This window comes from Salmo salar, chromosome ssa03 (assembly GCF_905237065.1).
Source record: "Salmo salar chromosome ssa03, Ssal_v3.1, whole genome shotgun sequence".
Taxonomy (NCBI): Eukaryota; Metazoa; Chordata; class Actinopteri; order Salmoniformes; family Salmonidae; genus Salmo; species Salmo salar.
Window position 1 is genome coordinate 101,439,405 of NC_059444.1, and position 17,500 is coordinate 101,456,904.

A 17,500-nucleotide genomic window follows, 5' to 3' on the forward strand; every position below is an offset into this window, starting at 1 on the left:
GTGTGGTAGGGTGTGTGTGGTGTGGGGTAGGGTGTGTGTGGTGTGGGGTAGGGTGTGTGTGGTGTGGGGTAGGTGTGTGTGTGGTGTGGGGTAGGGTGTGTGTGGTGTGGGGTAGGGTGTGTGTGGTGTGGGGTAGGGTGTGTGTGGTGTGGGGTAGGGTGTGTGTGGTGTGGTAGGGTGTGTGTGTGTGTGGGTAGGTGTGTGTGGTGTGGGGTAGGGTGTGTGGGGTGTGGTAGGGTGTGTGTGGTGTGGGGTAGGGTGTGTGTGTGTGTGTGGTGTGGGGTAGGGTGTGTGTGTGGTGTGGTAGGGTGTGTGTGGTGTGGGGTAGGGGTGTGTGGTGTGGGGTAGGGTGTGTGGGTGTGGGGTGGGGTGTGTGTGGTGTGGGGTAGGGTGTGTGTGGTGTGGGGTAGGGTGTGTGTGGTGTGGGGTAGGGTAGGGTGTGTGGGGTGTGGTAGGGTGTGTGGTGTGTGTGGTGTGGGGTAGGGTGTGTGGGGTGTGGTAGGGTGTGTGTGGTGTGGTGTAGGGTGTGGTGTGGTGTAGGGTGTGTGTGGTGTGGGGTGTGTGGGTGTGGTGGTGTGGGGTAGGGTGTGTGTGGTGTGGGGTAGGGTATGTGTGGTGTGGGGTAGGGTATGTGTGGTGTGGTGATAGGGTGTGTGTGGTATGGTGTGTGTGGTGTGGGGTAGGGTGTGTGGTGTGGTGTGGGGTGGTGTGGTGTGGGGTGGTGGGGTGTGTGTGGTGTGGGGTAGGGTGTGTGTGGTGTGGTGGTAGGGTGTGTGTGTGTGTGTGGTGTGGGGTAGGGTGTGTGGTGTGGTGTGGGGTGGTGTGTGTGTGGTGTGGGGTGGTGTGGTGGGGTGTGTGTGGTGTGGGGTAGGGTGTGTGGTGTGGGGTAGGGTGTGTGTGGTGTGGGGGTAGGGTGTGCGGGTGTGGGGTGTGTGTGGTGTGGGGTAGGGTGTGTGTGGTGTGGGGTAGGGTGTTTGTGGTGTGGGGTAGGGTAGGGTGTGTGTGGTGTGGGGTAGGGTGTGTGTGGTAGGGTGTGTGGGGTAGGGTGTGTGGGGTGGGGTGTGTGTGGTGTGGGGGTGTGTGTGGTAGGGTTTGTGGGGTAGGGTGTGTGTGGTGTGGGGTAGGGAGTGTGTGTGTGTGTGTGTATGGGGTGTGTGTGGTGGTGTGTGTGGTGTGTGTGGGGTGTGTGATGGTGTGTGGGGGTGTGTGATGGTGTGTGTGGGGGTGTGTGATGGTGTGTGTGGGGTGTGTGATGGTGTGTGTGGGGTGTGGTAGGGTGTGTGGGTGTGGTAGGGTGTGTGTGGTGTGGTAGGGTGTGTGGTGTGGTAGGGTGTGTGTGGTGTGGTAGGGTGTGTGTGGTGTGGTAGGGTATGTGGTGTGGTAGGGTGTGTGTGGGGGTGTGTGTGGTGTGGTAGGGTGTGGGGTAGGGTGTGTGTGGTTTGGTAGGGTGTGTGTGGTGTGGGGTAGGGTGTGTGTGGTGTGGGGTAGGGTGTATGGTACGGTATGTGTGGTGTGGGGTAGGGTGGGTGGTGTGGGGTAGGGTGTGTGGTAGGGTGTGTGTGGTGTGGGGTAGGGTGTGTGGTAGGGTGAGTGTGGTGTGGGGTAGGGTGTGTGGTAGGGTGTGTGTGGTGTGGGGTAGGGTGTGTGGTGTGGGGTAGGGTGTGTGTGGTAGGGTGTGTGTGTGGTGTGGTAGGGTGTGTGTGTGGTGTGGTAGGGTGTGTGTGGTGTGGGGTAGGGTGTGTGTGGTGTGTGGTAGGGTGTGTGTGGTAGGGAGTGTGTGGTGTGGGGTAGGGTGTGTGGGGTAGGGTCTGTGTGGTGTGTGGTAGGGTGTGTGTGGTGTGGTAGGGTGTGTGTGTGTGTGTGTGTGGTGTGTGGTAGGGTGTGTGTGTGGCGTGGTGTGTGTGTGTGGGGTGTGGTAGGGTGTGTGTGGTGTGGGGTAGGGTGTGTGTGGTGTGTGGTAGGGTGTGTGTGGTGTGGAGTGTGTGTGGTAGGGTGTGTGTGGTAGGGTGTGTGTGGTGTGGGGTAGGGTGTGTGTGGTGTGGGGTGTGTGTGGTAGGGTGTGTGGGGTGTGGGGTAGGGGTGTGTGTGGTGTGGGGTAGGGTGGGTGGGGTAGGGTGTGTGTGGTGTGGGGTAGGGTGTGTGTGGTGTGGGGTAGGGTGTGTGGGGTGTGGGGTAGGGTGTGTGTGGTGTGGGGTAGGGTGTGTGTGGTAGGGTGTGTGGGGTAGGGTGTGTGTGGTGTGTGTGGTGTGTGTGGTAGGGTTTGTGGGGTAGGGTGTGTGTGGTGTGGGGTAGGGAGTGTGTGTGTGTGTGTATGGGGGTGTGTGTGGTGGTGTGTGTGGTGTGTGTGGGGGTGTGTGATGGTGTGTGGGGGTGTGTGTGATGGTGTGTGATGGTGTGTGTGGGGGTGTGTGTGGGGTGTGGTAGGGTGTGTGTGGTGTGGGGTAGGGTGTGTGTGGTGTGTGGTAGGGTGTGTGTGGTGTGGAGTGTGTGTGGTAGGGTGTGTGTGGTAGGGTGTGTGTGGTGTGGGGTAGGGTGTGTGTGGTGTGGGGTAGGGTGTGTGTGGTAGGGTGTGTGGGGTGTGGGGTAGGGTGTGTGTGGTGTGGGGTAGGGTGGGTGGGGTAGGGTGTGTGTGGTGTGGGGTAGGGTGTGTGTGGTAGGGTGTGTGGGGTAGGGTAGTGTGTGGTGTGTGTGGTAGGGTTTGTGGGGTAGGGTGTGTGTGGTGTGGGGTAGGGAGTGTGTGTGTGTGTGTATGGGGGTGTGTGTGGTGGTGTGTGTGGTGTGTGTGGGGGTGTGTGATGGTGTGTGGGGGTGTGTGTGATGGTGTGTGATGGTGTGTGTGGGGGTGTGTGATGGTGTGTGTGGGGGTATGTGTGGGGGTGTGGTAGGGTGTGTGTGGTGTGGTAGGGTGTGTGTGGTGTGGTAGGGTGTGTGTGGTGTGGTGTGGTAGGGTGTGTGTGGTGTGGTAGGGTGTGTGTGGTGTGTAGGATGTGTGTGGTGTGGTAGGGTGTGTGTGGTGTGGTGTGGTTGGGTGTGTGTGGTGTGGTAGGGTATGTGGTGTGGTAGGGTGTGTGTGGGGGTGTGTGTGGGGTGTGTGTGGTGTGGTAGGGTGTGTGTGGGTGTGTGTGTGGTGTGGGGTGTGTGTGGTAGGGTGTGTGGGTGTGTGGGTGTGTGTGTGTGGTGTGGGTGTGTGTGTGTGGTGTGGGGGTGTGGTAGGGTGTGTGGGTGTGTGTGTGGTGTGGGGGGTGTGTGTGTGGTGTGGGGGTGTGGTAGGGTGTGGGGTGTGGTGTGTGTGGGGGTGTGTGTGGGGGTGTGTGTGGTGTGGTAGGGTGTGTGTGGGGTGTGTGTGGTGTGGTAGGGTGTGTGGGGGTGTGTGTGGGGGTGTGTGTGGTGTGGTAGGGTGTGTGGTATGTGTGGTGTGGTGTGGTAGGGTATGTGTGGTGTGGTAGGGTATGTGTGGTGTGGTAGGGTGTGTGTGGGGGTGTGTGGGATGTGGTAGGGTGTGTGTGGGGGTGTGTGTGGGGTGTGGTCTCACCTCCATGAAGTCTTTCCTCTGGTTGGAGGAGAGCAGAGATGAAGGAAGAGACTGACCAGACATCTGATCCCAGTTCTACAAGACGAGAGACGGGGGGAGAGAGGGGGAGGGGGAGGGAGAGAGAGGGAGAGAGAGGGGAGGGAGAGAGAGAGGGGGAGAGAGGGGGAGGGAGAGAGAGATGGGGAGGGAGAGAGAGGGGAGGGAGAGAGGGGGAGAGAGAGGGGAGAGAGAGAGAGGGGGAGAGAGAGATGGGGAGGGAGAGAGAGGGGGAGGGAGAGAGAGTGGGAGAGAGAGAGATTCAGAAACCCAAATAATATCCAGAGCTCTCCAACCTTCGTTTGGAATCTGATTGATTGATTGATTGATTGATTGATTGATTGATTGCTTCTGTGGACAGGTGTCTTTTATACAGGTAACAAGTTGCAGTTAGAAGCACTCCCTTTAAGAGTGTGCTCCTAATCTCAGCTCGTTACCTGTATAAAAGACACCTGGGAGCCAGAAATCTTTCTGATTGAGAGGGGATCAAATACTTATTTCACTCATTAAAATGCAAATCATTTTATAACATTATTGACATGCGTTTTCTGGATTTTTTGTTGTTATTCTGTCTCTCACTGTTCAAATAAACCTACCATTAAAATTATATACTGATCCTTTTTTTGTCAGTGGGCAAACGTACAAAATCAGCAGGGGATCAAATACTTATTTCCCCTCACTGTAGGTAACTCTGACCCCTACCTTCTTGTCGTGTAGTTTCTTGCCAGGGTTGGTCTCCTCAGGGTGGATAAAACCAGTTAACCTCTGACCCCTACCTTCTTGTCGTGTAGTTTCTTGCCAGGGTTGGTCTCCTCAGGGTGGATAAAACCAGTTAACCTCTGACCCCTACCTTCTTGTCGTGTAGTTTCTTGCCAGGGTTGGTCTCCTCAGGGTGGATAAAACCAGTTAACCTCTGACCCCTACCTTCTTGTCGTGTAGTTTCTTGCCAGGGTTGGTCTCCTCAGGGTGGATAAAACCAGTTAACCTCTGACCCCTACCTTCTTGTCGTGTAGTTTCTTGCCAGGGTTGGTCTCCTCCGGGTGATAAAACCAGTTAACTCTGACCACCATGTTGGATCCCCAGCTCTCCCACATGCTCTGGATCTTCCCTATGAAGGGCAGGTTGGGTCGGCCGGCTGAAAGGAACACAGCGCAGTCCCCGATACCAATCATCTCTCTCCCCCTCACGATGGCCTTGTAGAACAACTTCTTAGCCTTCCCTTTCATACCGCGTCTCTGGAGACAGACAGACAGGCAGGAAACAGACAGACAGGCAGACAGACAGACAGACAGACAGACACAGGCAAGAAAGACAGACAGAGACAGACAGACAGACAGACAGACAGACAGACAGACAGACAGACAGACAGACAGTCAGAAAGACAGTCAGAAAGACAGACAGTCAGAAAGACAGACAGACAGACAGACAGACAGACAGACAGACAGACAGACAGTCAGACAGAAAGTCAGACAGTCAGACAGTCAGAAAGACAGACAGTCAGACAGAGGGTATTGTAGGGAGACATTTTTCTGGCTAATCTTCGGGAAACCCAACAACAACAACAAAAAACGGACTCAAGTGTCATCGAGAACTTCAGAATATCCATCCCCAGGTCTCCCTCTCACCTGTGTGGGTTTGCCGAACCACTTCCAGAGCTGTCTGGCAGGCAGGAAAGCAGAGATCTTGGGTCTGTTCTCTACGCTCGGTAATCGCTGTCTCTTAGCCAGCTCCTTGGTGGTGGGGAGGTGCCGAGCTGGAACGACCCCGGGGCCTGCCCACCGACCCCACACCTCCCTGGGTCTTCTGCCGGGCTGGACGACCCCGGGGCCTGGCTGGCTTGGAGGACGGGGAGATAGACGTGGGAGGAGAGGAAGGAGATTGATCTTCTTCTAATACTTCTTCCTCCTCCTCTTCCTCTTCCCCCTCTGCCTTTTTCATTTTTTTATTTGTTCCTCTTCCTCCTCCTCTTCCTCCACCTCTACCTCCTCCCGTGGGGTAGTTGGAGACTGGGAGACGGGGAGAGGTCCAAGGGGAGTGGGGCGGTCTCCTCGTCAGAGCTGCAAGAGGACTCCTCGTCAGTGGAGGAGGAAGAGGAGGAGGAGGAGGTGCTAGAGGAGGACGAAGAGGAGGAGGCTGGGGAGGAGGGGTGGGAGCAGCTGGAGCTACACTTCGTTTTCTTCTTCGTCTCTTCCTCTTCCTCAGATCCTGAACTACTGCTGCCGTGAGACTCCCCTCTCTTCTTCACCGTCTCTTCCTCTTCCTCAGATCCTGAACTACTGCTGCCGTGAGAAGCCCCTCTCTTCTCTCTCTCCTCCCCTCTCTTCTCCCTCTCCTCCCCTCTCTTCTCCCCTTTCTTCTCTCTCTCCTCCCCTCTCTTCTCCCTCTCCTCCCCTCTCTTCTCCCCTCTCTTCTCCCCTCTCTTCTCCCTCTCCTCCCCTCTCTTCTCCCCTCTCTTCTCCCCTCTCTTCTCCCCTCTCTTCTCCCTCTCCTCCCCTCTCTTCTCCCTCTCCTCCCCTCTCTTCTCCCTCTCCTCCCCTCTCTTCTCCCTCTCCTCCCCTCTCTCTCCCCTCTCTTCTCCCTCTCCTCCCCTCCACCTCGGTCTCTCTCTCTGCCCAGAGAAGGCGTTCTGTAAGCGGGTTCTCTCCCCAGCGGCCCAGCTTCGCTCTCCGGAGCCCTCCTTTTTACCCTCGCCGGTTTCTGGATGGCTGCGGCCGCGACAAGGGGCGTGTGTTCTTGCCGTAAGCCCCTCCCTCCAGCAGCATCAGAGCCTTGGTCTTCTTGGTTTTGGGTGAGGTCACGCCCTCGTGGTCCAGCTTTACTAAGGGCTCCTCTGGGAGGGCCTTACGCCCCTGTCCCAACCCGCCCTCCCCCGGGACATGCCTGGGTCTGGAGATACCAGGAATAAAGGTGGTAGGGTCAGGTCTGGGTCTGGCAGCAGAGTGTTCTGAGCTGGTTCTGGGTTTGGAGGTACTAGAGCTGGGCCTGGGGCTGGTTCTGGGTTTGGAGGTACTAGAGCTGGGCCCGGGACTGGTTCTGGGTCTGGCAGCAGAGTGGTCTGAGCTGGTTCTGGATTTGGAGGTACTAGAGCTGGGCCCAGGGCTGGTTCTGGGTTTGGAGGTATTAGAGCTGGGCCCAGGGCTGGTTCTGGGTTTGGAGATACTAGAGCTGGGCCCATGGCTGGTTCTGGGTTTGGAGATACTAGAGCTGGGCCCAGGGCTGGTTCTGGGTTTTGAGATACTAGAGCTGGGCCCAGGGCTGGTTGTGGGTTTAGAGGTACTAGAGCTGGGCCCGGGGATGGTTCTGGGCCTGGTAGAAGGATCCAGGGTGGGTCTGGGGGGTTTGTTATGGTTCTGTTTGGGTCTGGAGATTGCTTTGGGAGCGGTTCTGGGTTTGTTGTGATCAGGATTAAAGTTAGCTTTAGACCCAGGTCTGGGAAGTTCTGCTGTAGAGTTAGGTCTAGGTTTGGATTTTGGTACCGAGGTAAGGTTAGTTTTAGGGTTAGGTAGAAGAGAGTTTGGTCTGATGGTAGGGGAAGTAGGGTTGGGTTTAAGTAGTGAAGGGGAGAGTTTAGACTTAAGGTTGGGTTTAGGGTTAGGTTGGGTACTGACGTTACAAGAGGTGAGGTTGGGTTGGCTATACAGGTCCACCCTTAGTACCTTCCCGTAAGGGGCTGGGTGGTAGAGAGAGGGGGGCTTGGGAGAGGCCTGAGCTGAGCTGGGTCTCCTGGTGTTCTGGCTGCGTGGGGAGGCAGGCAGGCTGGGGGTGCTGGTGGGCTTGGAAGGTCGGCCTGGTCCCGGCCTGGGGGAAGACAGGGGTTTTCCTGAGCAGGTCTCTGGGAGGAGGAAGGCCTGTCTTGGGCTGGTCTGGTGGGGAGCTGAGCCTGGCTGGGTCCCGGAGGGGACATCTTCTCCAGGGGGTCTGGGATCACTGGGGGCTCTAGAGGGAAGGAAAGGCAGGAGTTAACAAATGACAGACCTGAGTTTACAGAACTTGGAACTTAATAGGTTAACCTGATATGGATAGGGGGCAGTATTTTCACGGCAGGATGAAAAACGTACCCGATTTAAACTGGTTACTACTCTTGCCCAGAAACGAGAATATGCATATTATTAGTAGATTTGGATAGAAAACACTCTGAAGTTTCTAAAACTGTTTGAATGGTGTCTGTGAGTATAACAGAACTCATATGGCAGTCAAAAACCTGAAAAAGAATTCAACCAGGAAGTGTAGGATCTGAGAAATGTAGTTCTTCTTTCTAGTCCCTTTCGAAACTACAGTATCTGTGCTGTTACGTTGCATGTTCTAAGGCTTCCATTGGCTGTCTAAAGCCTTCAGAAAGTGGATTGAGCCTTCTCCTGTCTCTGGGCAGAGTATAGGAGCTCAGTTTCTCAGTGGTCTGCCTGGTGACTAAGAGATTGGATATGCGGCGTTCCTCGCGAACACGCTGTTTTTCTTTTCCTCCTTGAATGAATACACTATTGTCCGGTTGGATTATTATCGCAATTTTACGTTAAAAATACCATAAAAATTGATTTTAAACAGCGTTTGACATGCTTCTAAGTACGGTAATGGAACATTTTCACTTTTTGTGTCTCGGAAATGCGCTCGCGCGTTACCCTTTGGATAGTGACCTGAACGCTCGAACAAAACAGAGATATTTGGACATAACTATGGATTATTTCGAACAAAAACAACATTTCTTGTGGAAGTAGCAGTCCTGGGAGTGCCTTCTGATGAAGATCAGCAAAGGTAATACAATATTTCTAATACTAATTCTGAGTTTAGTTTGCCCCGCACTTGGCGGGTGTCTGAATAGCTTGCCGTGATGGCGATGTATTCAGAATATTGAAAAATGTGCTTTGCCGAAAAGCTATTTTAAGAATCTGACACAGCGATTGCATAAAGGAGTACTGTATCTATAATTCTTAAAATAATTGTTATGTTTTTTGTCAACGTTTATGATGAGTATTTTTGTAAATTCACCAGAAGTTTTTGGTGGGAATACATTTTCTGAACATCACGCGCCAATGTAAAAAGCTGTTTTTGGATATAAGTATGAACTTGATTGAACACAACATACATGTATTGTATAACATAATGTCCTAGGAGTGTCATCTGATGAAGATCATCAAAGGTTAGTGCTGCATTTAGCTGTGTTTTGGGTTTTTGTGACATATATGCTTGCTTGGAAAATGGCTGTGTGGTTATTTTGGTCTATGTACTCTCCTAACATAATCTAATGTTTTGCTTTCGCTGTAAAGCCTTTTTGAAATCGGACAATGTGGTTACATTAACGAGAAGTGTATCTTTAAAATGGTGTAAAATAGTCGTATGTTTGAAAAATTGAAATTATTGGATTTTTGAGGTTTTTGTATTTCGCGCCACGCGATCCCATTGGCTGTTGGCTAGGGGTTGCGCTAGCGGAACGCCTAGTTAATAGACCTAACAGGAATAACAGGAATAACAGACCTAACAGGAATAACAGGAATAACAGACCTAACAGGAATAACAGGAATAACAGGAATAACAGGAATTACAGACCTAACAGGAATAACAGACCTAACAGGAATAACAGGAATTACAGACCTAACAGGAATAACAGGAATTACAGACCTAACAGGAATAACAGACCTAACAGGAATAACAGACCTAACAGGAATAACAGACCTAACAGGAATTACAGACCTAACAGGAATAACAGACCTAACAGGAATAACAGACCTAACAGGAATAACAGGAATAACAGACCTAACAGGAATAACAGACCTAACAGGAATAACAGACCTAACAGGAATAACAGGAATTACAGACCTAACAGGAATAACAGGAATTACAGACCTAACAGGAATAACAGACCTAACAGGAATAACAGACCTAACAGGAATAACAGGAATTACAGACCTAACAGGAATAACAGGAATTACAGACCTAACAGGAATAACAGACCTAACAGGAATAACAGACCTAACAGGAATAACAGACCTAACAGGAATTACAGACCTAACAGGAATAACAGACCTAACAGGAATAACAGACCTAACAGGAATAACAGACCTAACAGGAATAACAGACCTAACAGGAATAACAGGAATAACAGGAATAACAGACCTAACAGGAATAACAGGAATAACAGACCTAACAGGAATAACAGACCTAACAGGAATAACAGACCTAACAGGAATAACAGACCTAACAGGAATAACAGACCTAACAGGAATAACAGACCTAACAGGAATAACAGACCTAACAGGAATAACAGACCTAACAGGAATAACAGGAATAACAGACCTAACAGGAATTACAGACCTAACAGGAATAAAGTCTCAGTGCCGTTCAAAATAGCGTCGAGGTCTCTGATTGGCTCACCAGGTTTGGGTTTCTTGGCCGGTCTCCCTCTGCCCTTGGGGGCGGAGTCCCCTGCTTTAGGCCTCGTCTCACTGGTGTCCTTGCTGCACTTCCTGACACGCCTCCTGGAGCAGCTGGCCACTAGCAGCGCGGGGGAGGGCTCAGCACCTACAGGGGGGCAGGTTTAACATCAGAACCATCAGACACACTGAACAACCCGACTGGGAAAGGAGACAACAGAGCGTGTGTCCGTCCGTCCGTCCACTCGTCTGTATGTGTCCGTCCGTATCTGTCCATCTGTCCGTCCATGTCCGCCCGTCCGTCTGTCCCGTCTGTCCGTCCGTGTCCGTCCACCCGTCTGCTGTCCATCCGTCCGTATCTGTCCATCTGTCCGTCCATGTCCGTCTGTCTGTCCGTCGAATCCGTCCGTGTGTGTGTGTGTGTGTGTGTGTGTGTGTGTGTGTGTGTGTGTGTGTGTGTGTGTGTGTGTGTGTCCTTACACTGTATCTTGTAGTCAGGGGGCAGCAGTCTGATGTGGGACAGGGGATGCGACCCGTGTCCCCGTCATCGAACTCCACCGTGATGAGGTCATCACTGTCATCACCGTCTGAACTTCCTGTACAGACAGGAAGGGGTGGGGTTTAAAGGAACAGGTCACCTAGATTGAAATGACTAGGTGTGTCCAAACTTATGACTGGTGATGAGACTATAAAACAGTATTTATATATTGACTGGTGATAGACACAGCGGTACCGTGCGTTACCGTTGACTACGGGGGTAGAGACAGCGGTACCGTGCGTTACCGTTGACGACGGGGGTAGAGACAGCGGTACTGTGCGTTACCGTTGACTACGGGGGTAGAGACAGCGGTACTGTGCGTTACCGTTGACTACGGGGGTAGAGACAGCGGTACTGTGTGTTACCGTTGACGACGGTGCCGGGGTAGAGACAGCGGTACTGTTGGCTCCAGTATGCAGCAATACGACAGCCTTCAGGGAGATTCCACACTGATGGAGGCATCACATCCACAATCTAGAATAAAACACAGAATAAACACAGAATAAACACAGAATAAAACACAGACTAAACACAGAATAAAACACAGAATAAAACACAGACTAAACACAGAATAAAACACAGAATAAACACAGACTAAACACAGAATAAAACACAGACTAAACACAGAATAAAACACAGAATAAACACAGAATAAAACACAGAATAAACACAGAATAAAACACAGACTAAACACAGAATAAAACACAGACTAAACACAGAATAAAACACAGAATAAACACAGAATAAAACACAGAATAAACACAGAATAAAACACAGAATAAACACAGAATAAAACACAGACTAAACACAGAATAAAACACAGACTAAACACAGACTAAACACAGAATAAAACACAGAATAAACACAGAATAAAACACAGAATAAAACACAGAATAAACACAGAATAAAACACAGACTAAACACAGAATAAAACACAGACTAAACACAGAATAAAACACAGAATAAACACAGAATAAAACACAGAATAAAACACAGAATAACACACAGAATAAACACAGAATAAAACACAGAATAAACACAGTGACAAGGGCATCACATCCACAATCTAGAATAACACACAGAACACAGATGTAATGACAATGTACTCACAGCCTCCTGCAGGAGTTGTTCCAGACAGTAGATATGAGGTCTGTTTCCTCTCTCTCCCTCCACCACCACGCTGTAACTACAGAACAGAGGTCAGAGGTTAGGGGACAGGAGTTGTTCCAGACAGTAGATATGAGGTCTGTTTCCTCTCTCTCCCTCCACCACCACGCTGTAACTACAGAACAGAGGTCAGAGGTTAGGGGACAGGAGTTGTTCCAGACAGTAGATATGAGGTCTGTTTCCTCTCTCTCCTCCACCACCACGCTGTAACTACAGAACAGAGGTCAGAGGTTAGGGGACAGGAGTTGTTCCAGACAGTAGATATGAGGTCTGTTTCCTCTCTCTCCCTCCACCACCACGCTGTAACTACAGAACAGAGGTCAGAGGTTAGGGGTGTATTTGCATTTGTATTTATTATGGATCCCCATTAGTTCCTGCCAAGGCAGCAGCTACTCTTCCTGGGGTTTATTATGGATCCCCATTAGTTCCTGCCAAGTCAGCATCTACTCTTCCTGGGGTTTATTACGGATCCCCATTAGTTCCTGCCAAGACAGCAGCTACTCTTCCTGGGGTTTATTATGGATCCCCATTAGTTCCTGCCAAGGCAGCAGCTACTCTTCCTGGGGTTTATTATGGATCCCCATTAGTTCCTGCCAAGGCAGCAGCTACTCTTCCTGGGGTTTATTATGGATCCCCGTTAGTTCCTGCCAAGGCAGCAGCTACTCTTCCTGGGGTCCAGCAACATTAAGACAGTTATATAGTTTAAAATATTACATGACATTTCATAACACTTTTCACAACACATTAAGGGTCTGTTACTTGAACTCTGTGAAGCATTTATTTGGGCTGCAATCTGAGGCTGGTAACTCTAATGAATTTATCCTGTGCAGCAGAGGTAACTCTGGGTCTTCCTTTCCTGTGGCGGTCCTCATGAGAGCCAGTTTCATCATAGTGCTTGATGGTTTTTCCGATTGCACTTGAAGAAACTTTAAAATGTTCTTGAAATTTTCCGTATTGACTGACCTTCATGTCTTATATTAATGATGGACTGTCGTTTCTCTTTGCTTATTTGAGCTGTTCTTATCATAATATGGACTTGGTCTTTTACCAAATAGGGCTATCTTCTGTATACCACCCCTACCTTGTCACAACACAACTGATTGACTCAAACGCACTAAGAAGGAAAGAAATTCCACAAATGAACTTTAAAGAAAGCAAACCTGTTAATTGAAATGCATTCCAGGTGACAACATCTTGAAGCTGGTTGAGAGAATGCCAAGAGTGTGCAAAGCTGTCATCAAGGCAAAGGGTGGATATTTGAAGAATCTCAAATATATTTTAAATTTGTTAAACACTTTTTTCGGTTACGACATGATTCCATATGTGTTATTTCATAGTTTTGATGTCTTCACTATTATTCTACAATGTAGAAAGTAGTAAAAATAAAGAAAAAACCCTTGAATGAGTCGGTGTCCTAAAACATTTGACCGGTACTGTATATTATCAAGCATAATCACACATATTATCCAGATACTGACTGTTAACACTTGGTGGTCTATAGCAGCTTCCCACCAGAATGGGCATCAGGTGAGGCAGATGAACCTGTAGCCATATTAATTCAACAGTATTTAACATGAGATCCTCTCTAATCTTTACAGGAATGTGACTCTGAATATAAACGGCAACACCTCCACCTTTGTCATTTCTGTCTTTTTCCTGTAAGATGTTATAACTATATATATTACTACCACTGTATCATCAAAGGTATTATCTAAGTGAGTTTCAGAGATAGTTAGAATATGAATGTAATCTGTTCCTAGCAAGTCATTGATTTCATGAACCTTGTTACTTATTTTTTAAACACTTTTCTGGGATGCTTGCTTGTTTTCATTGCTTTACTGGGAAGCACAGCAGAAGTAGACATGCTCAGGTTATTTATGTTAGTGCAGGATGAGCTGCACACAGTGGACTTCCTACTAGGACACACCGCTTCAGTGCTAACAGTATCAACTCTGGGTTCACAGGCACATGGATTACTGTATACAATAGCTGTAGGATCAACAGAAGCATTCAAAGGCAGTTATCGGGACATAAATTAGGTAACTTACATCGTGTCTACCAACGCCCCCCTCCCCTGTGTGATACGTAGTGTGTGTACTCACATGTCCGGGGAGTGTACGGTGTTGACGTGTCCGGCATACAGCAGCTGATCATCCATGGGGATCAGAACCCTGAGACCATCCTGAAGAGAGTCTTTATCTAACACACACTGGACCGGAGCTGGATCGATATATTCATAAACCAATCAATATATCAATCAATATATCAATGGTATCTATATATATATATACACAGTAACACAGGGCATTCGGAAAGTATTCAGACTCCTTCCCCTTTTTCCCCCACGTTTTGTTACGTTAAACAGCCTTATTCTAAAATTGATCAAATCATTTCCCCCACATCAATCTACCCCATAATGACATCACAATACCCCATAATGACATCACAATACCCCATAATGACATCACAATACATCATAATGACATCACAATACCCCATAATGACATCACAATACCCCATAACGACAAAGCAAAAAACAGGTTTTTAGAAATGTTTGCTTAAAAAATACCTTATTTACATAAGTATTCAGACCCTTTGTTATGAGACTCAAAATTGAGCTAAGGTGCTTCCTGTTTCCATTGATCATCCTTGAGATGTTTCTACAACTTGATTGGGCTCTACCTGTGGTAAATCCAATTGATTGGACATGATTTTGGAAAGGCACACACCTGTCTATATAAGGTCCCACAGTTGACAGTGCATGTCAGAGCAAAAACCAAGCCATGAGGTCGAAGGAATTATCCATAGAGCTCCGAGACAGGATTATGACGAGAGACAGATCTGGGGAAGGGTACCAAAACATTTCTGCAGCATTGAAGGTCCCCAAGAACACAGTGGCCTCCATCATTCTTAAATGGAAGACGTTTGGAACCACCAAGACTCTTCCTAGAGCTGTCCGCCCGGCCAAACTGAGCATTCGGGGAGAAGGGCCTTGGTCAGGGAGGTGACCAAGAACCTGATGGTCACTCTGACAGAGCTCCAGAGTTCCTCTGTGGAGATGGGAGAACCTTACAGAAGGACAACCATCTCTGCAGCACTCCACCAATCAGGCCTTTATGGTAGAGTGGCCAGACGGAAGCCACTCCTCGGTAAAAGGCACATGACAGCCCACTTGGAGTTTTCCAAAAGGCACCTAAAGGACTCTGACCATGAGAAACAAGACTCTCTAGTCTGATGAAACCAAGATTGAACTCTTTGGCCTGAATGCCAAGCATTACGTCTGGAGAAAACCTGGCGCCATCCCTACAGTGAAGCATGGTGGTGGCAGCATCATACTGTGAGGATGTTTTTCAGCGGCAGGGTGCTGGGAGACTAGTCAGGATCGAGGGAAAGATGAACGGAGCAAAGTACAGAGAGATCCTTGATGAAAACCTGCTTCAGAGCGCTCAGGACCTCAGACTGGGGCGAAGGTTCACCTTCTAACAGGACAACGACTCTAAGCACACAGCCAAGACAACGCAGGAGTCTGTCCTTGAGTGGCCCGGCCAGAGCCCGGACTTGAACCCGATCGAACATCTCTGGAGAGACCTGAAAATAGCTGTGCAGCGACGCTCCCCATCCAACCTGCCAGAGCTTGAGAGGATCTGCAGAGAAGAATGGGAGAAACTCCCCAAACACAGGTGTGCCAAGCTTGTAGTGTCATACCCAAGAAGACTTGACGCTGTAATCACTGCCAAAGATGCTTCAACAAAGTACTGAGTAAAGGTCTGAATACTTATGTAAACAAGGTATATTTTTTGTTATACATTTGCAAACATTTCTAAAGACCTGTTTTCACTTTGTCGTTATGGGGTATGTAAAAGGGTCCCCCCTCTCAGCCAGACTGTATCAATACATCCAGTAATCTAACCTGACCACAGGGTCCCCCCTCTCAGCCAGACTGTATCAATACATCCAGTAATCTAACCTGACGACAGGGTCCCCCCTCTCAGCCAGACTGTATCAATATATCCAGTAATCTAACCTGACCACAGGGTCCCCCCTCTCAGCCAGACTGTATCAATACATCCAGTAATCTAACCTGACCACAGGGTCCCCCCTCTCAGCCAGACTGTATCAATACATCCAGTAATCTAACCTGACGACAGGGTCCCCCCTCTCAGCCAGACTGTATCAATACATCCAGTAATCTAACCTGACCACAGGGTCCCCCCTCTCAGCCAGACTGTATCAATACATCCAGTAATCTAACCTGACCACAGGGTCCCCCCTCTCAGCCAGACTGTATCAATACATCCAGTAATCTAACCTGACCACAGGGTCCCCCCTCTCAGCCAGACTGTATCAATACATCCAGTAATCTAACCTGACCACAGGGTCCCCCTTCTCAGCCAAACTGTATCAATACATCCAGTAATCTAACCTGACCACAGGGTCCCCCTCTCAGCCAAACTGTATCAATACATCCAGTAATCTAACCTGACCACAGGGTCCCCCCTCTCAGCCAAACTGTATCAATACATCCAGTAATCTAACCTGACCACAGGGTCCCCCCCTCTCAGCCAGACTGTATCAATACATCCAGTAATCTAACCTGACCACAGGGTCCCCCCTCTCAGCCAGACTGTATCAATATATCCAGTAATCTAACCTGACCACAGGGTCCCCCTCTCAGCCAGACTGTATCAATACATCCAGTAATCTAACCTGACGACAGGGTCCCCCTCTCAGCCAGACTGTATCAATACATCCAGTAATCTAACCTGACCACAGGGTCCCCCCTCTCAGCCAGACTGTATCAATACATCCAGTAATCTAACCAGACCACAGGGTCCCCCCTCTCAGCCAGACTGTATCAATACATCCAGTAATCTAACCTGACGAGAGGGTCCCCCTCTCAGCCAGACTGTATCAATACATCCAGTAATCTAACCTGACCACAGGGTCCCCCCTCTCAGCCAGACTGTATCAATACATCCAGTAATCTAACCTGACCACAGGGTCCCCCCCTCTCAGCCAGACTGTATCAATACATCCAGTAATCTAACCTGACGACAGGGTCCCCCCTCTCAGCCAGACTGTATCAATACATCCAGTAATCTAACCTGACCACAGGGTCCCCCCTCTCAGCCAGACTGTATCAATACATCCAGTAATCTAACCTGACCACAGGGTCCCCCCTCTCAGCCAGACTGTATCAATACATCCAGTAATCTAACCTCACCACAGGGTCCCCCCTCTCAGCCAGACTGTATCAATACATCCAGTAATCTAACCTGACCACAGGGTCCCCCCTCTCAGCCAGACTGTATCAATACATCCAGTAATCTAACCTGACGACAGGGTCCCCCGTCTCAGCCAGACTGTATCAATACATCCAGTAATCTAACCTGACGACAGGGTCCCCCCTCTCAGCCAGACTGTATCAATACATCCAGTAATCTAACCTGACCACAGGGTCCCCCCTCTCAGCCAGACTGTATCAATACATCCAGTAATCTAACCTGACCACAGGATCCCCCCTCTCAGCCAGACTGTATCAATACATCCAGTAATCTAACCTGACCACAGGGTCCCCCCTCTCAGCCAGACTGTATCAATACATCCAGTAATCTAACCTGACCACAGGGTCCCCCCCTCTCAGCCAGACTGTATCAATACATCCAGTAATCTAACCTGACCACAGGGTCCCCCCTCTCAGCCAGACTGTATCAATACATCCAGTAATCTAACCTGACCACAGGGTCCCCCCTCTCAGCCAGACTGTATCAATACATCCAGTAATCTAACCTGACGACAGGGTCCTCTCAGCCAGACTGTATCAATACATCCAGTAATCTAACCTGACCACAGGGTCCTCCC

The 17,500-nt window shown here is 49.6% G+C and overlaps 1 protein-coding gene across 1 annotated transcript in view; it reads right to left on the bottom strand.

The window, feature by feature from the left end:
• The window catches only part of tnrc18 (trinucleotide repeat containing 18), a 94,673-nt gene that overhangs the window by 1,501 nt on the left and 75,672 nt on the right, over positions 1–17,500 (bottom strand). The window contains 12 exon segments of the mRNA XM_045716093.1: positions 3,533–3,607; positions 4,567–4,803; positions 5,194–5,404; positions 5,551–5,978; positions 6,253–7,224; positions 7,227–7,504; positions 9,935–10,081; positions 10,414–10,461; positions 10,464–10,529; positions 10,837–10,945; positions 11,582–11,657; positions 13,741–13,858. Of these exon segments, the coding sequence (XP_045572049.1) occupies positions 3,533–3,607; positions 4,567–4,803; positions 5,194–5,404; positions 5,551–5,978; positions 6,253–7,224; positions 7,227–7,504; positions 9,935–10,081; positions 10,414–10,461; positions 10,464–10,529; positions 10,837–10,945; positions 11,582–11,657; positions 13,741–13,858 (2,765 nt within the window).